Source organism: Scyliorhinus torazame, chromosome 2 (genome assembly GCF_047496885.1).
Source record: "Scyliorhinus torazame isolate Kashiwa2021f chromosome 2, sScyTor2.1, whole genome shotgun sequence".
NCBI classification, from domain to species: Eukaryota; Metazoa; Chordata; class Chondrichthyes; order Carcharhiniformes; family Scyliorhinidae; genus Scyliorhinus; species Scyliorhinus torazame.
Window position 1 is genome coordinate 256,692,988 of NC_092708.1, and position 25,655 is coordinate 256,718,642.

Consider the following 25,655-nt stretch of genomic DNA (forward strand, 5'->3'; position numbering starts at 1 on the left):
GCGGATGATCTGCTACTATATGTGGCGGATCCGGCGGAGGGGATGCCAGAAATAATGCGGATACTTGGGGAGTTTGGGGATTTTTCAGGGTATAAATTGAACATGGGGAAGAGTGAGCTGTTTGTGGTGCATCCAGGGGAGCAGAGTAGAGAAATAGAAGACCTACCGTTGAGGAAGGTAACAAGAGACTTTCGTTACCTGGGGATCCAGATAGCTAAGAATTGGGGCACATTGCACAGGCTAAATTTAACGCGGTTGGTGGAACAGATGGAGGAAGATTTCAAGAGATGGGATATGGTAGCACTGTCAATGGCAGGGAGGGTGCAGGCGGTTAAGATGGTGGTCCTCCCGAGATTCCTCTTTGTGTTTCAGTGCCTCCCGGTGGTGATCACGAAGGCTTTTTTTAAAAGGATAGAAAAGAGCATCATGGGTTTTGTTTGGGCCGGGAAGACTCCGAGAGTGAGGAAGGGATTCTTACAGCGTAGTAGGGATAGGGGGGGGCTGGCATTACCGAGCCTAAGTGAGTATTATTGGGCCGCTAATATTTCAATGGTGAGTAAGTGGATGGGAGAGGAGGAGGGAGCGGCGTGGAAGAGATTAGAGAGGGCGTCCTGTAGGGGGACCAGCCTGCAGGCTATGGTGACAGCCCCATTGCCGTTCTCACCGAGGAACTACACCACGAGCCCGGTGGTGGTAGCTACACTGAAGATTTGGGGACAGTGGAGACGACATAGGGGAAAGACCGGAGCATTGGGGGGGTCCCCGATAAGAAACAACCATAGGTTTGCCCCGGGGGGAATGGATGGGGGATATGGAATGTTGCAAAGAGCAGGAATAACGCAACTGAAAGATCTATTTGTGGACGGGAAGTTCGCAAGTCTGGGAGCGCTGACCGAGAAATATGGGTTGCCCCAAGGGAATGCATTCAGGTACATGCAATTGAGGGCTTTTGCGAGGCAACAGGTGAGGGAATTCCCGCAGCTCCCGACACAAGAGGTGCAGGACAGAGTCACCTCAAAGAAATGGGTGGGGGACGGTAAGGTGTCGGATATATATAGGGAAATGAGGGACGAAGGGGAGACTATGGTGGACGAACTAAAAGGGAAATGGGAAGAAGAGCTAGGGGAGGAGATCGAGGAGGGGCTGTGGGCAGATGCCCTAAACAGGGTAAACTCGTCGTCCTCGTGCGCCAGGCTAAGCCTGATTCAGTTTAAGGTATTACACAGGGCACATATGACTGGAACACGGCTCAGTAAATTTTTTGGGGTGGAGGATAGGTGTGCGAGGTGCTCGAGAAGCCCAGCGAATCATACCCATATGTTTTGGTCATGCCCGGCACTACAGGGGTTTTGGGTGGGGGTGACAAAGGCGCTTTCAAAAGTAGTAGGAGTCCGGGTCGAACCAAGCTGGGGGTTGGCTATATTTGGGGTTGCACAAGAGCCGGGAGTGCAGGAGGCGAGAGAGGCCGATGTTTTGGCCTTTGCGTCCCTAGTAGCCCGGCGCAGGATATTGCTAATGTGGAAAGAAGCCAAGCCCCCGGGGGTGGAGACCTGGATAAATGACATGGCGGGGTTCATAAAGCTAGAGCGGATTAAATTCGTCCTAAGGGGGTCGGCTCAAGGGTTCACCAGGCGGTGGCAACCGTTCGTCGAATATCTTGCGGAAAGATAGATGGGGGAAAAAAGAAGGCAGCAGCAGCAGCCCAGGACTTGGGGGGTGGGGGGGGGAGGGATGGGGGGGGTGGGTGGGGGGGGGTATAGCCTGTGACAAGGCAGTTGCCAATTAGGGCTAGTTTTCATTTTTGTTATTTAATATTTATTTATTTGTAGTTTTTTGTTTATATAAAAAAGGTCATTATTATCTGTATTGTTATAATGTTGTGTAAAGGATGCACAATGTACTGTGTTGGTTGACCAAAAATTTTCAATAAAATATTTATTAAAAAAAAAAAAGATCTCTCAATTATACTACCCCAGCTCTTTGCCATGCTCCAAATCCCCCATCCATTCTCCCCGGAACAAACCTATGGTTATTTCTTATCGGGGACCGCACCGAGGCTCCCGTCCTTCCCCTATGCCGTCTCCACTGCCCCCAAATTTTCAATGTAGCCACCACCACCGGGTTTGTGGTGTATTTCTTCGGTGAGAACGGCAACGGTGCCGTCACCATTGCTTGTAGGCTAGTCCCTCTGCAGGACGCCCCCTCCAATCTCTTCCTCGCCGCTCCCTCCCCTTCTCCCATCCACTTACACACCATTGAAACATTGGCGGCCCAATAATAGTTGTTTAGGCTCGGTAGTGCCAACCCCCCCCCCCCTGTCCCTGCTACGCTGCAAAAATCCCCTCCTCACTCTCGGGGTCTTCCCGGCCCACACACAACTCATAATACTCTTCTCGATTCTCTTGAAAAATGCCTTCGTGACCACCACCGGGAGGCACTGAAACACAAAAAGGAATCTCGGGAGTACCACCATTTTAACCGCCTGCACCCTACCTGCCAGTGACAGGGACACCATGTCCCATCTCTTAAAGTCCTCCTCCATCTGTTCCACCAACCGCGTTAAATTAAGCCTGTGTAATGTACCCCAATTCTTGGCTATCTGGATCCCCAAGTACCGGAAGTCCCTTGTTACCTTCCTCAACGGTAAATCCTCTATTTCCCTGCTCTGCTCCCCTGGATGCACCACGAACAACTCACTTTTCCCCATGTTCAATTTATACCCTGAAAAATCCCCAAACTCCCCAAGTATCCGCATTATCTCTGGGATCCCCTCCGCCGGGTCCGCCACATACAATAACAAATCATCCGCATAGAGATACCCGGTGTTCTTCTCCTCTCCTGAGTACTCCCCTCCACTTCCTGGAACCCCTCAATGCTATGGCCAGGGGCTCAATCGGCAGTGCAAACAATAACGGGGACAGAGGACATCCCTGCCTCGTCCCTCTATGGAGCCGAAAATAATCAGACCCCCGTCCATTCGTGACCACGCTCGCCATCGGGGCCCTGTACAGCAACTGTACCCATCTGATATACCCATCTCCAAAGCCAAATCTCCTCAGCACCTCCCACAAATAATCCCACTCCACTCTATCAAATGCTTTCTCGGCATCCATCGCCACCACTATCTCCGCTTCCCCCTCTGGTGGGGGCATCATCATTACCCCTAGCAGCCTCCGTATATTCGTGTTCAGCTGTCTCCCCTTCACAAACCCAGTTTGGTCCTCATGAACCACCCCCGGGACACAATCCTCTATCCTCGTTGCCATTACCTTGGCCAGAATCTTAGCATCCACATTCAGGAGGGAATTGGGCCTATAGGACCCGCATTGCAGCGGGTCTTTTTCCTTCTTTGGGAGGAGCGATATCGATGCCTCTGACATAGTCTGGGGCAGCTGCCCCCTTTCCCTAGCCTCATTGAAGGTTCTCATCAGTAGCGGGGCCAGCAAGTCCATATATTTCCTATAAAATTCAACTGGGAATCTGTCTGGTCCCGGGGCCTTCCCCGCCTGCATGCTTCCAATCCCTTTCACTACTTCCTCCATCTCAATCTGTGCTCCCAGTCCTGCCCTCTCCTGCTCCTCCACCTTAGGAAATTCCAGCTGATCCAGAAAGCACATCATTCTCTCCTTCCCTTCCGGGGGCTGAGCTTCATATAATCTTTCATAAAATGCCTTGAACACTCCATTCACTCTCTCCACTCCCCGCTCCATCTCTCCCTCCTCATCTCTCACCACCCCTATCTCCCTCGCTGCTCCCCTTTTCCTCAGTTGGTGGGCCAGCAACCTGCTCGCCTTCTCCCCATATTCGTACTGTACACCCTGTGCCTTCCTCCATTGTGCCTCTGCATTACCCGTAATCAACAAGTCAAATTCTACATGTAGCCTTTGCCTTTCCCTGTACAGTCCCTCCTTCGGTGCCTCTGCATATTGTCTGTCCACCCTCAAAAGTTCTTTCAACAACCGCTCCCTTTCCCTACCCTCCTGCTTTCCTTTATGTGCCCTGATAGATATCAGCTCCCCTCTAACCACAGCCTTCAATGCCTCCCAGACCACTCCCACCTGAACCCCCCCCATTGTCATTGAGTTCCAAGTACCTTTCAATACACCCCCTCACCCTTAAACACACCCCCTCATCTGCCAATAATCCTATGTCCATTCTCCAGGGTGGGTGCTGTTCTTTTTCCTCCCCTATCTCCAGGTCCACCCAATGTGGAGCGTGGTCCGAAATAGCTATAGCCGTGTACTCCGTCCCCGTCACCTTCGGGATCAGTGCCCTTCCCAAAACAAAAAAGTCTATCCGTAAATAGACTTTGTGGACATAGGAGAAAAACGAAAACTCCTTACTCCTAGGTCTACTAAATCTCCAGGGGTCTACTCCTCCCATCTGCTCCATAAAGTCCTTGAGCACCCTAGCTGCAGTCGGCCTCCTTCCGGTCCTGGACCTCGATCTGTCCAGCCCTGGGTCCAGCACCGTATTAAAATCTCCACCCATTATCAACTTTCCCGCCTCTAGGCCCGGGATGCGTCCCAACATACGCCTCATAAAATTGGCATCATCCCAGTTCGGGGCATATACGTTCACTAAAACCACCGCCTCCCCTTGCTATCTGCCACTCACCATCACGTATCTGCCCCCACTATCCGCCACTATGGTCTTTGCCTCAAACATTACCCGCTTCCCCACTAATATAGTCACCCCCCTGTTTTTTGCGTCTAGCCCCGAATGAAACACCTGCCCCACCCATCCTTTGCGAAGTCTGACCTGGTCTATCAATTTCAGATGTGTCTCCTGCAGCATAACCACATCTGCCTTAAGTTTTTTTAGGTGTGCAAGTACCCGTGCCCTCTTTATCGGCCCGTTCAGCCCTCTCACATTCCACGTGATCAGCCGGGTTGGGGGGCTCTTTACCCCCCCCCCCTTGTCGACTAGCCATCTCCTTTTTCAATCCAGCTCCTCACCCGGTTCCCACGTAGCCGTATCTCCCCCCAACGGCGCCCTCCCGCCCCGACCACCCCACCCCATACCAGCTCCCCCTTCTCCCCAGCAGCAGCAACCCAGTTAACCCCCCCCCCCCCCCCCCCGCCAGATCCCTTTCTAGCGTAATTGCACCCCCCATGTTGCTCCCAGAAGTCAGCAAACTCTGGCCGACCTCGGCTTCCCCCCGTGACCTCGGCCCCCACTGTGCGAGGCCCCCTCCTTCCTGCTTCCCTGTTCCCGCCATGATTACCATAGCGCGGGACCAAAGCCCGCGCTTCCCATTTGGCCCCGCCCCAATGGCCGGCGCCCCCAGCTCCTCATCCTCCCTTCCCCCCCCCCTCCCCCACGACATGGGGAAGAGAGAAAAGTTACAGGGTCGCAGGATTAACATCTTGGGAAATCATCTCTTCCCCCATTTCCCCTCCCCTTCACCCCACGTAGTCACCCCACCACTTTGTCCCAAACGTTCTTTTTCTAGCCCGCTTATTCCAGATTCTCCTCGACAATATATGTCCACGCCTCTTCTGCCATTTCAAAGTAGTGGTGTTTCCCTTGATGTGTGACCCACAGTCTTGCCGGCTGCAGCATTCCAAATTTAACCTTCCTTTTGTGCAGCACCGCCTTGGCCCGATTAAAGCTCGCCCTCCTTCTCGCCACCTCCGCACTCCAATCTTGATATACGCGGATCACCGCGTTCTCCCACCTACTGCTCCGGGTTTTCTTTGCCCATCTGAGGACCATCTCTCTGTCCTTATATCGGAGAAATCTCACCACTATGGCTCGAGGAATTTCTCCAGCCCTCGGTCTTCGCGCCATAACTCGATAAGCTCCCTCCACCTCCAACGGGCCCGTCGGGGCCTCCGATCCCATTAACGAGTGAAGCATCGTGTTCACATATGCCCCGACGTCCGCCCCTTCTGCACCTTCGGGAAGACCAAGAATCCTTAAATTCTTCCTCCTCGCATTATTCTCCAGCACCTCCAGCCTTTCCACACACCTTTTGTGTTGTGCCTCGTGCATCTCTGTCTTCACCACCAGGCCCTGTATTTCGTCCTCATTTTCAGCGGCCTTTGCCTTCACGACCCGAAGCTCCTGCTCCTGGGTCTTTTGCTCCTCCTTTAGCCCTTCAATCGCCTGTAATATCGGGGCCAACAGCTCCTTCTTCATCTCCTTTTTAAGTTCTTCCACGCAGCGCCGCAGGAACTCTTGTTGGTCAGGGCCCCATATTAAACTGCCACCTTCCGACGCCATCTTGCTTTGTGCTTGCCATCCTGGCCGCTGCTCTAGAGGATCCACCGCAATCCAGCCACTTTCCTCCTTTTTCCATCCGTGTCCAGGGGGGATTCCCTTCTGGTTTACCGCACAGTGTTTTTAGCCGTTAAAATTGCCGTTGGGGCTCCTATTAAGAGCCCAAAAGTCCGTTCCACCGGGAGCTGCCAAACGTGTGACTTAGCTGGTCATCGCCGCACCCGGAAGTCTTGAATAACCTGTTAGCGCACAGGCACATGTTACGGGTGGGACTGCATAGACCGGTAAGTCAGCAAGGAATAGGTGTGTTCAAGAGAGGAGGAGAGACAATTGAATAAAATAAAGGGAAGGAAATTATATTTGGAACAAGATGAAAGAGGGTTGCCTGCCAGACAACAACATTTTATATGGGTCTAATCGAGGCGTATGAGAGAGGATAAACTCTGTGTTCGCAATGCAACATTCGTTATTGGGCTGTTTCTATTTTTTTTTGCCAGAATCACCAGCCTCTTCTGTCCCTCTGACTCCTGAGAATTTGCTGATGACGCCACAGGATCAGGTTCTGACTTTAAAGGACTCTCTTGTTTCTGGTGAAACCCCACTCTTCACCACTGAGGGTCTCCAACGTGGAAACCAGCTCATACCCAAGGGAGAGGACACTACTGGGACAAGTATTGCAGGTAATACAAATGAGTTTTGGACTGGATCTTGCATTCATTCTATGATTGCAAATGTGCGTTGCAACAATTAAAAAGGTGTGACTGAGGAACAGACAGCACAGTACCAGCCTCCCCGAACAGGCGCCGGAATGTGGCGACTAGGGGCTTTTCACAGTAACTCCATTTGAAGCCTACTTGTGACAATAAGCGATTTTCATTTCAGTGGCTTGGTGCTTCCATCTCTAGGATCTGGTTTACAATCCAACCAATGTTTGAATTGAACATTTATTCCTCTTCCATTAACCAGTGCAAAACTGAAAAAAAAATTTTTACACACATTGATGTTGAATTGTTACTTCAGCCACAGGGATAGCTTGTATGGGAAATGGTATTGTCACTCTGATACAGCAGGTTGTTGGAACACAGAAAGGAGAACTCTCAATCTGTAAACAGTTCCAACACCTTGATATTGAGCATTCCAGGTGTAAAACCTTTCCATTCCTAACACTGCCATTTCTCAGTTAACCCAGAAGCTGAGAGTAAGAGAGTTATGTTGGAGATTAAAGATTCTCGTTAAACAAGAGTTACGAATTTCTGAGTTAAATGATAATGGGTCCTCATTCATGCATTCACAGTTGCTGTTGCGTTGACATACATTTGCTCCTGGTCCAGCAACACCTAGAATTTAAAAATTCTCACCCTTGTTTTCAAACCCCACCGTGACCGTGCTTCTCTCTAACCTCTTGCAGTCCTGACTCTCTGTTGCGGATTCAAAACATAGGGAGATAGAAATAAACTATTTATGCTGGTTGGGGAGCCTAGGACTAGAATACATGGTCTAAAAATCAGAACCAGGCCCCTCCAGACCTTAACGAGTGAAGCTGGGAACCCCGTCTACATGTAAAGGGTGGTAGAAGTTTGCAATTTTCTTCTGTGAATGGCAAACCTTAGAGTCACCTTAGAATCCCTACAGTGCAGAAGGTGGCCATTCGGCCCATCGAGTGCGCTGATGCTCCTGAAAGTGCACCCTACCTTGGCCACTATCCCCGCCCTATCCGTGTTACCCCACCCAATCTAGGTACTCTTGAGGAGTAATTTAGTTGGCCAATCCACCTAACCTGCACATCTTTGGACTGTGGGAGGAAACTGGAGCACCCGGAGGAAACCCACACAGACACAGGGAAAGCGTGCAAACTCCACACAGCCACAAAAGTCAGGAATTGAACCCGGGCCACTGATGCTGTGAGGCAGCAGTGCTAACCACTGTGCCACCCTTGGTGCTGGGTCAGTTTTGTTTTAAATTTGCAATTAATAGATCTCTGTTAACTAAAGGTATTTAGAAATCTGGAACAAAGACTGAATGAATTGTGGGCGTGGTTGAAAATACATGGAGGTATGGGCATGTTTGCCGTCAATGCCACAAATAGCCTGCAAGAAAACAAAGAGGAGATGAAACATTCAAGAAATGGTCCTACCCGGACTGAATAATTGCAGACACGGGTATCTTGTTGGAAACAGGAAAACAATGCATAGTTTGATTGGAGAAACAGTGAGCATGGGAAAAGACAGAATCAGAGTAGCTGCTCCTCCACTAGATTCTTTGTTTCCCATGTTTGCTGCTCCAGCTCCTCGAATCGTAGGTTCCTTCAATCCCATCTCTTGCTGCTCCTCAAGACAAAATCGATGATTGGAGGAACAGCCAGGGAGAGAGGCAACTGAATTGGATGAGTTGGAGCAGCTATCCTGGATTACTAAGTTGTTCAACTGTGGTGGAACTTTAACATCCTCTGGGAGGCCCAGAAGAAGGAATAGTAAAGAAAATAGTGGAGGCAGCTAGAAACCCAGTAACAGGCTGCGATCCAGCCTGGGAGGAGTTGCCTGCCCAGAATGTCTTCAAGAGCAGCAGCCCGTCGGGAGAATGTTTGCCCCATTTTACTTTCCGTGTAACACTGAGGTGGTGTTCGGTGAGGAGACGATGAGAGGATCTGTCCCATTTAAATTTTCTTACCAACATTAGGCTCTCATGCTGGGAGGGGCTTTGTATCTATAGCAACAGGGGGGTAAAATATCAAAAGTGATTCTCGGTCACCCTTCATGATAAAAAAGGTTGTATGGAAGGTTATTGATTTTATGGAAGACTACGGTTCTGGCATTAAGGTTAATATTTAAACAAATACCCCAACACCTGGGTGCGATTCACTGGCCTCTTTGCAATCTTGCTCGAGCGAAATGAGGCCGGTAATAGCGGGAGAGGCCAAAAATAAAAACCGCGCCAGGCGGCAAACAGTTTGCGATGCAACTGGCCCGCTCCCGTGGGCAAAATCGGAATCTTGCCGTAGCGTGGCGCGAAACCAATCATCACCACTTAAGCCCTAATGCCAGACAATTAACGAGAGCCACCCCATATCCAACGGCCTCCTGTGATTCAGCAGCCTCCCCAGCAAGTAGTCTCGTTGGCGCCGATTAGTACTCCTTTTGAAAAACGTGAACCTGGCAGAAGGGCTTCTGTGAGGAGCTGAGGAGGTGAGTAGCCATCTTTGTTCCCCCGCAAAGAGCTTGGGAGTGCTGGGTGTGCCACCCCGGTTCTCACCGGGGGGGTGGGGTTCCTCTGCAGGGCTGGGGCGCCGTGGTGGGGGGGTGGCAATCGCACCACCTGTTCGGGGGCAACCATTGTCCAAGCCAGTCTACACTACCCATAACCCCAGCCGACTGCCAAGGCCTCTGGCCATGCGGCTGAAGCTATTGATAATCGGGAATTGGCAATCGTGGTTAAGTGAGCACTTCACACAACCCAAGTGGATCCCCGTGAGTAGGCCAGGCTATGTTGCATGTGGGAGTCATTGCTTAGCATCCCAATCACACCTTGATGATGCCCGGACACTGCTTGAACACTGTGGGAGGCAACCCCACACACGCAGCAGCCAACTTCCAAATATCCATGGGATGGGATACAGCTCCGGGGCATGTCCACATCCGGAGGGTGAGTACCACAGGGAGGGAGAGTTGCCTGGGGAGATGGGCCAAAGATTCGGAGGTCGGCCTGCATTCCGAATGAGAGTGACAGAGGCACCGTTTTAGTCATGCACAAGGGTGATTATTGTGTGTAACAATTCCCCACTCTCTCTATTCCCCCCTCCGGTGCCATCAGTGATCCACAATGTGCTTTGCCTTCCGAGCTCTACTGCTACGTCTAAGTGTGTCCCCAGGATGCACATCAGATGTGGAGGTGGCCAGCTGCTTACCACGTCCCGTGGTCTTCGATGCCACTGGCGGGCATCCTTATGGGGCTGGAGGGCTTTGGCTTACTCGTCGGCAGCACAAGCACAGCCGTACCACCCTGTCCCATGAGCTGGCTGTGAGACGCGGCCTCATCAGAGGGGTGGATCCCGATGGAGCTGATGGCTACCGTCGCCACTCCATGGGATGGATCCGGGTTGGCAACCCGCGCCCCTCCCGTCCGGTCGGTGCCCATCGGGCCCTGGAGTTCACCATGGGACAGGGAAGGGACGGCAGCTGGTTCGAGCCCCGGGTGTCCCTGCATCATCAGGCTCTACCAGCCCTGGTGGTTCCCCATGGTCCACACCATCATGTTGATGCCCTAGGCGATGCTTGTCAGTGACTGGGACATGCTCTGCGGTGCCGACCTGCGATTGGGATAAGCTCCGCAAAGCTCTGCCATTCCCATCTGAGAGCGGGACATGTCCCGCAGAACCTCATCCAAGTTCAGCCTAGTACTAGGTCACGTCCCCCAGTGAGTCAGATATTTTGCCATGAACCTCAGCCATGGCCATCCCAGGCAGCACTGGCTGCCCTATGGCTGACCATCTGGGACCCTCGGGGGAACAGGATATCCCTCCTGGCCTCCACAGCGTCGAGCAGCCCCCTCAGGTCTGCTTCCCCGAATCTTGGGGCCGGTCTCCTGGGTGCCATTGGGCGAGCTGGCTGGGGTTGGCTGAGCAAGTCCACACGGACAGTGCCCTGGGCAGAGATCAAACCCGGGTCTCCGACGCTGTGAGGCAACAGTGCTAACCACTGTGCCGCACTATAAATCATTAACTTAACTAAACCAGATGTAACCATTTCATAAACTTCGACAGCACAGAAGGAGGCCATTTGGCACATTTTTCCTAAGCCAATTCCATGAAAGTGTTATCCAATTAGTTCTAATCCCCTGCTATTTTTTCCCCCATTGCTCTGCCATTTCCCTCATTCATTTAAATGATTATACCATACCCTTTTGAAGGTTTTTGTTGAATCTGCTTCCAAGTGTGTGAAGAATGAAAGATTTCTTTTTGGTATTTGTGCAGTCTTATCTATCTAAAGATGCAAACCCTGAAAAAAAAATCCAACACAAATACAGTAGGTCCTGTTACTATGAGACCGAATCACCTAATAAAGGTGCTAATGAGAATGAACCCCTGAGAGAATCTCAAAAAGAGTCCTTGGTGTTGGGGGGAATTGGGATGAATTATTTTGACCCCTGATGGTGGGACTGGATATGGGCCTAAGTGGCCTTAGGAATACTCCTATTCCTAATGCTGCACCCTCCATGCCTTTACAGAGAATACACTGCCAAGTGGGGCAGTTGAGGCAGCTACGTTAGCGATCTTTTGGACTTATCTAGATAGATGCATGAACAGATAGGATACAGGCGGTTGGTCTAGATAGGACTCGTGATCGGCACAGGCTTGGAGGGCCAAAGGGCCTGTTCCTGTGCTGTACTGTTCTTTATTCTTTTGTCATGTACCAATACTGGAATTGGCTGCTGTATCTCATATTACAGTGGTGACTACACTCCAAGGCCACAAAGTTTAACTCTAGCACTACAACTAGAAGCAGTATACAAGAACTGGAAGACTTCAGCAAGGCCGGCATCGATCGCCATGCAATGAAGGATAATAGCTCAAGGGCACCAAACCGATCGTGATGCATCCGATCAGTGGGACCAGCGCAATCCGGATCACTCCTTCACTGGGCGTGATCCAGATCAACATATTTAAATGATTCTTAAAACTCATTTAAATATGTGCATCCTGTTCAAGGCTGGACTCTCCTAACTCCCAGGATTCACCGGCTACAGCGGCGCAGCGTGAGGCCGACGCCAATCACTACTGGTTTCCAAAAACAGAAACTAGGTGTGATGGCCACGCTGGGGAGCTCGGTTGCCATTGGAGCACCCAGGTGGTTGGGGACAGGGCAGGACAATGCCCTGGCTTTCAGAGGTATCAGGTTGGCATGGCCCAGGTGCCAGGGCAGTGTCAGGGTGCTGAGGGACGGGGCCATGCCCATAAAAGGGTGCATATAGAAAATAGGAGCAGGGGGAGACCATTTGGCCCTTCGAGCCTGCATGTTTACCTTCACTGACTGTTGACTGGTTTATGAGGACACTCGAGTCTTGTTGCACATTTCCCCCCAACCAATTTATGGCCATTCAGGTAATAGTCTGCCGTCTCATTTTTGTTGCCAAAGTGGATGGCCTTGCATTTATCCAAATTATGCTGCATCTGCCATTCATTCGCCCACTCACTCAACTTGTCCAAATCACACTGAAGGATCTCTGCATCTTCCTCACAGCTCACCCTCCATGCAAATTCATATACATTGTGAATAGCTGGGGTCCTAGCACCGATCCCTGCGGTACCCCACTAGTCACTGCCGTTAATTCCAATCTGTTTCCTATCTGCCAACCTGTTTTCTATTCATCTCAATACACTATCCCTAATTTTACATGTCAATCTCTAATGGGGGACTTTGTCAATTCTACTGGTTACATCCTCAAAGAATTCCAATAGATTTGTTGAGCATGATTTCCTCTTCATAAATCCATGCTGACTCTGTCCAATCCTGCCACTATTTTCAAAGTGTTCAGCTATAAAGTCTTTGATAATGGATTCTAGAATTGTTTCCACTACCGACGTCCAGCTTACTGGACTATAATTCCCTGTTTTCTCTCTACCTCCCTTTTTAAATAGTGGAGTTGCATTAGCTACTCTCCAATCTGCAGGAATTGTTACAGAGTCTCTGGAATCCTGAAAGATGACCATCAATGCATCCACTATTTCTAGAGTAACTTCCTTAAGTACTCTGGGATGTAGACTATCAGGCTCTGGGAATTTATCAGCCTTCAATCCCATCAATTTCCCCAAGACCAATTTTCAACTAATATTGATCTCCTTCAGTTCCTCCCCTCACTAAACCCTGCGTTCCCCAACATTTCTGCTATCTGATATTTGGCCTCATTATTGCAGTCAGAACCAAAGTATGTATTTAGATGCTCAGCCATTTCTTTGCCCCCCCCCCCCCCCCCCCCTATTATACATTTCCCTTTTTCTGACTAAGGGACCTACATTTGTCTTCACCAATCTTTCTCTCCACAGACCTAAAGAAACTTTTATGTCAGTTTTTATGTTCCCAGCAAACTTATTCTCGTACTTTATTTTCCCCTTGGCCAATTTGTATGCTTCTTCCTTGGATCGAATACTATCTCTAATTTCCCTTGTAAGGCATGAATTGGCCACCTTTCCCATTTTACTTTTGTGCCAGGCAGGAATAAACAATTGTTGCAGTTCCCCCATGTGCTCCTTGAATGTTTGTCATTGTCTATCTATCCACTGTCATCCCTTTAAGTAATCGATCAAAACCCATTGTGGGAGAGATCACCTTTTGAAAATGTGCATGTTAGAGCAAGACTAAATGTGCAGATTGCCGAGGTCCCTGAGGCTTTGGGATTCATTCCCTTTGCCTCGGAGACATTGGGCGAGTGCCGTTCAGTACTGGGCCCCACAAACCGGGACCTGATGGAACGCCACTCGTGGGGGTCTCCCAGGGGGTCGGAGGACCCCAGCTGCATGCCGTTTGGTCAGGGTAGTGCCCTGGCACTGTTGGTGTTACCTGGGTGTCTTGCTAGTGCCAGCCTTGCAACCCTGGCGGTTCCACCTGTGTGCCTGCTGGGCACTGCCCGGCTGGCACTGACAAGTGCCACGCTAGCATTTTTGCACATGAGCAATCGAGCTGGGGGTGCCCTGCGTATGTGGGGGTTGGGGGGGGGGGGGGGGCAGGGACCCTCCCATAATGCGTTCAGTCTGAGGGGAGGTCAGGGATTGCTTCGGGGGCCGGGGTGTGTGAGACACCATTTAAATCTGACGTCCCTGGGAGCAGCACGGTGGCACAGTGGTTAGCACTGCTGCCTACTGCGCTGAGGACCTGGTTCGATCCCGGGTCACTGTCTGTGTGGAGTTTGCACGTTCTCCCCGTGCCTGCATGGCTTTCACCCCCACGACCCAAGGTTGTGCATGTTAGGTAGATTGGCCACTCTAAGTTGCCCCTTAATTGGAAAAAATAATAAAATTAAAATGGCATCCCGATCTCGCTACACTGGGGAGTTCCGGCACTGTGAGCACCGGGAAACAGCAGCTAAACGCGCTCACTATGGAGCTTTTTGTTCCCATTTGGTTGAATTGAGTCCCAAATGTGGGATTTTTTTTCAATAAATTTTGAGCACCCAATTATTTTTTTCCAGTTAAGGAGAATTTAGCATGGCCCATCCACCTAGTCTGCACATCTTTGGGTTGTGGGGACGAAACCCACGCAAACACAGGGATAATGTGCAAATTTCTCATGGACAGTGACCCAGAGCCGGGTTCGAACCTGGGACCTCAGCGCTGTGAGGCAGCCGGGCTAATCCACTGCGCCACCGTGCTGCCGAAATGTGAGATTTTTCAGTGAGAATCTCCCCAAGCTCCATAAACAAGGGGTGTGATTCAATGATTGCATTGCACCCAGCGAAGATCGGAGCGGGCCGGGTGAATCGTGGGAGAGAGCCAAATAGAGATCTATGCCAGATCCAAACCATTTTGCGATTCACCTGGCCCATTCCCAATGCGAATTCCGGATCACGCCCAAAAATGGTGAGAATATAATTAACCCTCGTTTGCATACATTTCAATCTCATTAATGAAATTGAAGTTGAATGCAGTGGCCCCCTGGGAATTACCCGATTACTCAGTGGGAAGTCACACAGGCGTTGTCCAATACTCCTTTACACAATGTGAAGCTGGCACAATGGCTACTGAGGGCAAGTGAGGAGGTGAGTATACAAATCGATTTTCCATCATGCAACTCGAGGGCACAGGAGCTGCTGCCCTAGTGCTCGGGGCTGTGGGGGACCCTTCAGGTTGGGCCTGGTCGGGGGTGCTGAAGTGTTCCAGGTCAGGGATTGCCCCTGAGACGGAGTGGGGTGAGGTGACGGGCTTTGCATCTGCGACGCATTCAAGCTGCTGATTCTATGCTGACATTCATTTTCACTCCCTTTGGCTGTGAGCAGCCTATTTCAAATGAGGAATTAGCCTTGTTAGTTCTGAAAGCACTTCACGCTCCTCAACTTTCAAGTGCCTCTTCGAGGGCAGAAAGCCATGCCTCAGAGGATGATTAGTGCATTGCAAGTCTGATGCCTGATCATTGTGCCTGAACTCTAGGAGCGTCAGCACCACAGAGGCAGCTGCCAACAATCAAACATTAAAGGGCAGGACTTCACCACTGTGGACTTCTCGTGACCAAAGGGTAAGTGTGTAGATGAGCTGAGGGCATCTGAACACATCCTCCCTAATGTTCCTGGCAGGGGACTGAGGTATAGGGGCTTCTGAGGTGGCCGCGGGAGAGTGTGCAGAGCAAGGTTTGCCACCACAAAGTGGCTCGCTGGATGACATCAGAGAAGGCGGGGCAAGGATGGGAAGGCTTGGGGGATTTGATGGTCCTGGGTTGGAAACTTTAACTGATTGGGTGGCACAGTGGTTAGCTTTGCTGCCACAAAACACCATGGACCCAGGTTCAATTCCAACCTTGGGTGACTGTGTAGAGTTTGTACGCTCTCCCGGTGTCTGTGTGGGTTTCCTCTGCGTACCGCGGTTTCCTCCCACAGTCCCAAGGATGTGCAGGTTAAGTGGGATTACGAGGATAGGGCAGAGGAATGGGCCTAGGTAGGGTGTTCTTTCAGGGTTTGGTACTGTAGCGCACAAAGACTCACGAGAGACGAATAGAGATGAAGTCGATGAGGCTTTATTAAGCGTGACTTGTTCCCCGCAGTTCAGTAACGGACTGGCCTGCGGGGGAGAACTCCTGGTTCTTATACTCCACCTTCTGGGCGGAGCTAGAGGTCAACAGCCAACCAGGACCCGGGATCTGTCAGCCAATGACATCACGGCTTCACAGTCCCACATGACCCCTAATGCATACTACCACATTCAACCCTTGTTAAAAATGAACCCGGCGGGGTGGTGCTTCACATGGTGGTAGAGGTTTACAAGGCTGGTCCTGGGAGGAAAAACTTTTGCATGTCATCACAGTATGTACAGGGTTTTTTTTTTTGTTTTGAACTATTTACAGTATTCGTAAGAGGGGAAAAAAATTCTCGTTAAAGTCCACAACATTCTAGTGTTACACCGATGCCACAAGTCGGTCGGGCGGTCTGGTCGTCCTTGTCGATCGCCTCAGCCCTGGTGGTGGTGGTGCTTGTTCCAGTGTTGTCGCCTCCGGGAGCTTTACGGTTTCTGCTTCAGCTTCACTTCTGGTCGGACCTGGGAGGAGGACCGATCCTCCCGGGAAGGGGGCTGTCGCGGGGTGCGCCGGTGGCAGGGAGGGGGTGATTGGTGTCGGGGGGGTGTGCGTGTTGCCGGCGGGCGCCAGATCTTGCAGGGAGACCGTGTCCTGTCGGCCGTCGGGGTACTCCACGTAGGCGTACTGCGGGTTCGCGTGGAGGAGGTGAACCCTCTCGACCAACGGGTCCGACTTGTGCGCCCGCACATGTTTCCGGAGCAAGATGGGTCCTGGGGCCGCCAGCCAGGTCGGCAGCGACGTTCCAGAGGAGGACTTCCTGGGGAAGACAAGGAGGCGCTCATGAGGCGTTTGGTTAGTAGTGGTACACAGTAGCGACCGGATGGAGTGGAGGGCGTCCGGGAGGACCTCCTGCCACTGTGAAACTGGGAGATCCCTGGACCGTAGGGCCAGTAGGACGGTCTTCCAGACCGTGCCGTTCTTCCTCTCTACTTGCCCGTTCCCCCGGGGGTTGTAGCTGGTCGTCCTGCTCGAGGCTATACCCTTGCTGAGCAGGAACTGGCGCAGCTCGTCACTCATGAAGGAGGACCCCCTGTCGCTATGGACGTATGCGGGGCAACCGAACAGTGTGAATATGGTGTTAAGGGCTTTAATGACTGTGGCCGCTGTCATGTCAGGGCAGGGGATGGCGAAGGGGAAACGGGAGTACTCGTCCACCACGTTCAGGAAGTACGTGTTGCGGTCGGCGGAGGGGAGGGGCCCTTTGAAATCCAGACTGAGGCGTTCAAAGGGACGGGAGGCCTTGATCAGGTGCGCACTATCCGGCCTGAAAAAATGCGGTTTGCACTCTGCGCAGATGTGGCAGTTCCTTGTGACTGTACGGACCTCCTCCACGGAGTAGGGGAGGTTGCGGGAATTTATAAAATGGTAGAACCGAGTGACCCCCGGGTGGCAGAGGTCCTCGTGGAGGGTTTGGAGACGGTTAATTTGTGCGTTGGCACATGTGCCGCGGGATAGGGCATCGGACGGCTCGTTCAGCTTTCCGGGACGGTACAAGATCTCATAGTTGAAGGTGGAGAGTTCGATCCTCCACCTTAAGATCTTGTCATTTTTAATTTTGCCCCGCTGTGCATTATCGAACATGAAAGCTACTGACCGTTGGTCAGTGAGGAGAGTGAATCTCCTGCCGGCCAGGTAATGCCTCCAATGTCGCACAGCTTCCACTATGGCTTGGGCTTCCTTTTCCACTGAGGAGTGGCGGATTTCTGAGGCGTGGAGGGTTCGGGAGAAAAAGGCCACGGGTCTGCCCGCTTGGTTAAGGGTGGCCGCTAGAGCTACATCGGAGGCATCGCTCTCGACCTGGAAGGGGAGGGACTCGTCGATGGCGCGCATCGTGGCCTTTGCGATATCCGCTTTGATGCGGCTGAAGGCCTGGCAAGCCTCTGTCGACAGAGGGAAGGTCGTGGTCTGTATTAGGGGGCGGGCCTTGTCTGCGTACTGGGGGACCCACTGGGCGTAATATGAAAAGAACCCCAGGCAGCGTTTTAGGGCTTTTGAGCAGTGAGGGAGGGGAAATTCCATGAGGGGGCGCATACGTTCGGGGTCGGGGCCTATTATCCCATTGCGCACTACATATCCCAAGATGGCTAGCCGGTTTGTGCTAAAAACGCACTTGTCCTCGTTGTATGTGAGGTTCAAGGCTTTAGCGGTCTGGAGGAATTTTTGGAGGTTGGCGTCGTGGTCCTGCTGATCGTGGCCGCAGATGGTTACATTGTCGAGATACGGGAACGTGGCCTGCAACCCGTGTTGATCAACCATTCGGTCCATCTCTCGTTGGAAGACCGAGACCCCGTTTGTGACACCAAATGGGACCCTTAGGAAGTGGTATAATCGCCCGTCTGCCTCGAAGGCTGTGTACTTGCGGTCACTTGGGCGGATGGGGAGCTGATGGTAGGCGGACTTGAGGTCCACGGTGGAGAAGACCTTATATTGGGCAATCCGATTGACCATGTCGGATATGCGGGGGAGAGGGTACGCATCTAGCTGTGTGTACCTGTTGATGGTCTGGCTGTAGTCTATGACCATCCTTTGCTTCTCCCCTGTCTTTACTACTACCACCTGTGCTCTCCAGGGACTATTGCTGGCCTGGATTATGCCTTCCTTCAGTAGCCGCTGGACTTCGGACCGAATGAATGTCCGGTCCTGGGCGCTGTACCGTCTGCTCCTAGTGGCGACGGGTTTGCAATCCGGGGTGAGGTTTGCAAACAAGGATGGGGGCTCAACCTTGAGGGTTGCGAGGCCGCAGATAGTGAGTGGGGGTATTGGGCCGCCGAATTTGAAAGTTAGGCTCTGCAGGTTGCACTGGAAATCTAATCCCAGTAATGTGGGCGCGCAGAGTTGGGGAAGGACGTAGAGCCTGTAGTTTTTAGACTCCCTCGCTTGCACCGTTAGGGTTACTATGCAGAAGCCTTTGATCTGTACGGAGTGGGATCCTGCAGCTAGGGAAATCTTTTGCGCACTGGGACGGATGGTCAAAAAACAGCGTCTTACCGTGTCGGGGTGGATGAAGCTTTCTGTGCTCCCGGAGTCGACCAGGCATGGTGTCTCGTGCCCGTTGATCAGCACCGTTGTTGTCGTCGTCTGGAGCGTCCGGGGCCGTGCTTGGTCCAGCGTCATTGAGGCCAGACGTGGTCGTAGTGCTTCAGCGTCTTCCTCGAACCCCGTTGAGCCGTCGATGCTGTGGTCCATTGTTGCCATCCAAGCTGGCGGTGGGGGTGAACAAAATGGCCACCCCCATGCATCGCACATGGCTGGGAGTCACAAGATGGCGGCGGGGGTGGACAAAATGGCCGCCCCCATGCGTCGCACAGGGCTGGGGTGTCCCAAGATGGCGGCGCCCCTCCTCCCCTCGTGGTGGCCGGGACCCAAAATGGCGGCGCCTGCGGGTCGCACATGGGGCGCTGGGGGGGTTGGGGAGCGTTTGAAACGCGCAGGACTCCTTGTTGTCCGGGGACAGCGGTGGCCGGGACCCAAAATGGCTGCACCTGCGGGTCGTACATGGGGCGCTGGGGGGGTTGGGGAGCGTTAGAAACGCGCAGGACTCCTTCTTCTCCTCGGACAGCGACGACCTCCCGGGACCGGCACACAGCCGCGAAATGGCCCTTTTTCCCGCAGCTCTTGCAAATCGCTGCGCGGGCCGGGCAGCGCTGCCGGGGGTGTTTCGCCTGGCCGCAGAAATAGCAGCGGGCCCCCCCGGGACGACTTGGCGTCTGAACCGCGCAAGCCTGTGGGGTGGGTGGTGGGGGGGGGTTTGTCGCGACGGGGGTCCACGGAGCCCAAGGGGCTGCCGCGCGGTCGGGGCCGTAGGCGCGGGCGTTTCGCGCGGCCACATCTAGTGAGGCTGCAAGGGCCCGTGCCTCTGAGAGTCCTAGCGACTCTTTTTCTGAAAGTCTTTGGCGGATTTGGGGAGAGTTCATACCTGCCACAAAAGCATCGCGAATTAACATGTCCGTGTGTTCAATCGCGTTTACCGGCGGGCAGCTGCAGGCCCGTCCCAAAATTAGCAGCGCGGCGTAGAATTCGTCAAGCGATTCTCCGGGACTTTGCCGTCTCATTGCGAGTTGGTAGCGTGCGTAGACCTGGTTCACTGGGCGAACATAGATGTTCTTTAGTGCTGCGAACGCCGTCTGGAAATCCTCTGCATCTTCGATGAGAGGGAACATTTCCGGGCTTACCCTCGAGTGCAGGACCTGTAGTTTCTGGTCTTCTGTGACCCGGCCGGGGGCCGTTCGGAGGTAGGCTTCGAAACAAGTCTGCCAGTGTTTAAAAACTGCTGCTGAGTTCACTGCGTGGGGGCTGATCCTCAGGCATTCCGGGATGATCCTGAGCTCCATGGTCCTTTTAAGCACGCTTAATAAATTGTAGCGCACAAAGACTCATGAGAGACGAATAGAGGTGAAGTCGATGAGGCTTTATTAAGCGTAACTTGTTCCCCGCAGTTCAGTAACAGACTGGCCTGCGGGGGAGAACTCCTGGTTCTTATACTCCGCCTTCAGGGCGGAGCTAGAGGTCAACAGCCAACCAGGACCCGGGATCTGTCAGCCAATGACATCACGGCTTCACAGTCCACATGACCCCTAATGCATACTACCACAGGTACAAATTCGAAGGGGCAGATGGCCTCCTTCTGCACTAGGGACTCTGTTGTCGGTCTCTTGCCTGCTCCAATTCCTTCCAGATAAAACTATTGCTGGAGTTGATCCTGCACAGATTGTCCTTGCGTTGCTTGTGGCAGACGCCGTAGAAGGCAGCAGCGACAACGCAGGCTGGAGCCGGCACCCCATGTGCAGGAAGCCGCTGCATGCCCTGAAGACCCGGCCACCCGTCAGGCTGAGGAGGGACCCAGAAGAGGAGGCCAGCGACTGCTGACGGTATATAGGTGTCGGTCATTTAATGAGCTGACTGACACCATGTGCCCCGGAAGACTAGAATCATAGAATTTACAGTGCTGAAGGAGGCCATTCGGCCCATCGAGTCTGCACCGGCCCTTGGAAAGAGGACCCTACTCAAGCCCACACCTCCAACCTATCCCTGCAACCCAGTAAGCCAATCCACCCAACCTGCACATCTTTGGACTGTGGGAGGAAACCGGAGCACACGGAGGAAACCCACGCACACACAGGGAGAACGTGCAGATTCCGCACAGATAGTGACCCAAGTCGGGAATCGAACCTGGGACTCTGGAGCTGTGAAGCAAATGTGCTAACCACTATGCTACCGTGCTGTCCCAAAGACTCAGTCTCAACAAAGAGATTCGTGGACATGGCCCCCCTGGAGAAGGTGTAAACCTGCTACTGGTGGCCGTCATGGTCACTGCAGTCGTAACCTTTTTATGCCACTGGGTCAATCTAAGGTTCGAGCGGAGACCTGATTGACATATCTCAGTCATCTGCCCACAGGTGCATCTGGGAATTGATGGATGCTCCGAAAGCCCGGGCATCAGACTATGTCACCTTCTACCAGGCCCACCAAGATGTCTAGGCTTCTGGATTTTCTGCCTTCGCTGGAATGCCCCAGGACCAGGGGTCAATCGGTGGCACACATGTCACCCTACAAGCACTGGGCATCAGGGGGTGCCCTATATTAACAGGTATGTTCAAATTGTGTCAAACCACCATCTACCCTGGGAGTGTGCATGACAGCTACATGCTAGTGCCCCCTTGGATCCCCGGTGTCTCAGAGAACCAGCCCAGGATGGTAGGTTGACTCGCGGGGGACCAGGGATACCCGCTGATGTCATGACTGATGACGCCAGTGCAGAGATCGAAGCGGGCACCCGATATGAGGTCCATTTTGCCACCTGTGCTGTCATTGAGTGGTGCATTGGTTTGCGGAAAATGCTGTTCCAATGCCTTGACCACTTTGGCAGTACACCCTCCAGAGGGCCTCCTACTTGTGATAGTCTGTTGGCACAGCAGCGGGGTTCCATGCTGGAGGAGGAGGAGGCAAAGAGACCAGTGCCTCCGTCTGAGGAGGCGATGAGGCGGTCCAGGATGGTCAGGAGGACGAGCCGAGGAGGAACCAGAGGATGGAGAACAGGCGGCAAGGGTCCGACATGCTTGAGGACCAGGGAGGCCCACGTCATCTACAGATTCTACGAGGGCAAGGTTATGTCCATCAGCCCAACCACCCTGTTTCCCGCCTTCCAAGGGTCCGTGTAACATCACTCCGGGATGATGGGCCTCTGTCGGTACGGTTAGTGGATCACCATACCAAGCAGGTAGTGATGATAACTCTTGTGAGGAAAGCTCTGGTGCTGCTCAGGATCTGATATAGTCTGACTCCTGTCTTTCTGCTGACAGCATGATCACACCCATATTCTTAACTGGGCCTGCAACAGGGGCTATTGATCTTAAGAGCATAAGACATAGGAGCAGAATTAGGCCATTCAGCCAATCGGGTCCGCTCCGCCATTCAATCATGGCTGATATATATATCATCTCCATTCTCCTGCCTTCTCCCATAACCTCAATCCCCTCATTAATCAAGAACCTATCTGTCTCTATCTTAAAGGCAGACCAGAACTTGGACCACTGTGTACAGGGCTGGGGGCAGCGGAGGGCAACAGGTGGCAGCGCTGCGGGTAGGCCCACTGTCAAGGTTAATGTGACAGAGGCTGAACATGTATGAGGTGTGCCATGTTTTAATAATGAACATTTCACTGTGACAGATTTCCATTCCCCCCAGCTACAGATAGTGACCTCACCAGTGCCCACTCAGTTCTCCTCACTCTTCTTGCTCTTTCACGGTCTAGTGCTCCGTCTAAATGTGCCCCCAAGATGCCATAAGACATAGTGTTATGAGCCAGAGTTTAGAGAACCCCAAAGTGTAGCATGGAGTTCACCTGACCCACAACTTTTAATAGATTGTGGTATGGGGAGCACACGGCCCACTCTACATGTGTGGTACAGCAGAAATCGAAAAGTATTGTTTGAAGCAAAACAATGTTTATTCTATGAACTCAAGTTAACTTTTAAAAACATACAGTGAACATCTTAGCAATCATCAATTCAAATACAACCCCCAAAGAATACAACACTAAGTAATCCTTAATAACTTCCCAAACAACATCCAGAAGACAAAAGAAACACCTTTTAACAAGCACATTAGGTTTACATTCACTACTGAGAACATTTATAATTCTAAATACACCAAATGATCAAGAGATAGTCTTTTCATGGCAGAGAGATCAACAATACACCTGCTCTGTCTTCCTTCAGCTCCAAAACTGAAGTCGAAACTAAAACACACCCTGCAGCAAACAGCCTAAAATAAAAGTAAAAAGGTGACAGACAGCCCAGCTCCACCCACTCTCTGACATCACTGCAGTAATAAACACCCATTTCTTAAAGGTACGCTCACATAACACCTCCCCCCAAGGAAAAAAAATAAACCCTCAACTTCATATGATTTCATTTTTCACCTTTTCACCATCCTTTATGAAATGCACACAGTAAATATACTTAATCGTTTAAAAACACGCAAACAGGTATAATCTAGTCCTTTTTCCGTTCTTCCTCCAACTGAAATCCTTCTTGATTGACAGTCTCTTTGAACAAGAAGGTCCTTGCACGATCCGTCCATTTTTCTACGCCTCGGCATTTCTCTTTAAAGTCAGATACTTTAGTTTATCTGATCACAGAGTCCCTTGTAATTCTCCAACACAAGAGCATTGGTTATCACAGCTTTCAGGCAGTCAAATTCCTGTTGAAACTCAGCTGTCCATTGAAATTTTTGACGTTTCTTCAGCAAGTCCATCAGTGGAGCAATAACACTACAAAATATTTACACAAATGTTCAATCAAATCCACTCATGCCAAGAAATTGCATTATTTCCCTTCGTCTTGAGGCTATTGAAAACTCCTCAATAACTGTTGGTTTCATGTCCCGTGTGACCATTCGACCCTGTCCGATTGTATAGCCAAGGAAAGTGACTTGGGCTTTTCCAAATTCACTTTTGGCTAGGTTTATCACCAAGCCCACCTCCTGAAGTCAATTGAATAACTCCATTAGATGTTTTGAATGTTCTGTCCATGTCTGGCTGAAAATTACCAGATTGTCGATGTATACCGCACAATTGGGTAATCCTGAAACAACTTTGTTAGTTCACCATTGAAATGTGGCTGGGTGTTTTTCATGCCAAATGGCATAACTTTTTGGTATATAACATCTGGAGTCACAAAAGCTGAAATCTCCTTCGCCCATTCGGATAAAGGTACCTGCCAGTAACCTTAAGTAAATCCAGTTTGGAAATAAAAGCTCATTGTCCCACTTTCTAAATGCAATCCTCCAAACGTGGGATAGGATAAGAGTCCGTTCTTGTAACTGCATTCACCTTTCTATAGTCCACACACAACCATTGGGTACCGTCTGGTTTTGGTACTATCACTATGGGTGAGCTCCATTGACTGCAACCCACTTCAATTATGCCATTTTTAAGCATACTCTCAATCTCTTTGTTAACCTGTGCCAATCTTAAAAGGTTAAGTGTATGGATGTTGTTTGATTGGAACAGCATTTCCCACATCTACATCATGTATAGCCATTTTAGTACTTCCCAATTTATCTCCACAAACTTGCCCATGTGATATCAATAATTCTTTCAGGTCAGTCCGTTATCTCTCTGGAAAGTACCCCAATTTTTAAGAACATCCTCTAATTCCAATTTAATTTGAGGTATGTCAAATTCCAAGTCATCTGGATTTGGTTCGTCACTTTGAGTTAGAATCATTAAAACCTCCTCCTTTTTCTCTCCTTCCCTCTCAAAGTACCTTTTAAGCATATTCACATGACACACGCGGTGAGTTTTCCTTCTATCCGGTGTTTTTACCACATAATTTATCTCACTTAATTTCCTTTCAATTTGATACGGTCCACAAAACCTAGCTTTTAAAGGTTCACCTACCACTGGTAACAATACTAAAACATTATCTCCACAGGCAAAACTACAAACTTTGGATTTCTTGTCCGCTACCTGTTTCATCACATTTTATGCAACCTCTTAAATATTGTCTAGCCAATTCACCTGTTCTATTTAATCGTTCCCTAAAATTTGACACGGAATCCAACAATGTAATTTCCGATTTCTCACTCATCAATTTTTCCTTAATCAATTTAAGTGGTCCTCTTACCTCATGACCAAAAATTAGTTTAAAAGGACTAAATTTGATTGACACATTAGGTGCATCCCTAATTGCAAACAATACAAATGGAATTCCTTTATCCCAATCCTTGGGATAATCTTGACAAAAAGCCCTCAACATTGTCTTTAATGTCTGACGCTCCCTGCGATTCTAGATGGTACGCAATTGATTTAAATTGTTTTATTCCTAAGCTATCCATAACTTCTTTGAATAACCTCGAGGCAAAATTTGATCCTTGATCCGATTGTATTTCTGTGGGTAGTCTATATCTAGTAAAGAATTTCAGTAACTCCGTCACAATCTTTTTAGCTGTAATATTACGCACTGGGGTGGCCTCTGGAAACCTAGTAGACACATCCATTATCGTCAAAAGATATTGATTCCCACTTTTTGTTTTAGGAAGCGGTTCTACGCAATCAATTAGGACCCTTGTAAAAGGTTCCTCAGCTGATGGAATGGGTATTAAGGGTGCTGGTTTTATCACTGCTTGAGGTTTCCCTATCACTTGGCTTGTGTGACA

At 50.9% G+C, this 25,655-nt stretch overlaps 1 protein-coding gene across 3 annotated transcripts in view; it reads left to right on the forward strand.

Annotated features, from left to right (window-relative positions):
* mgaa (MAX dimerization protein MGA a) overlaps positions 1–25,655 on the forward strand; it is a 202,174-nt gene that overhangs the window by 158,497 nt on the left and 18,022 nt on the right. For all 3 annotated transcript variants that reach the window (XM_072486179.1, XM_072486181.1, XM_072486180.1), the window contains one exon: positions 6,723–6,905. In XM_072486179.1, coding sequence (XP_072342280.1) covers positions 6,723–6,905 — 183 coding nt within the window. The remainder of the gene's footprint in view (positions 1–6,722; positions 6,906–25,655) is intronic.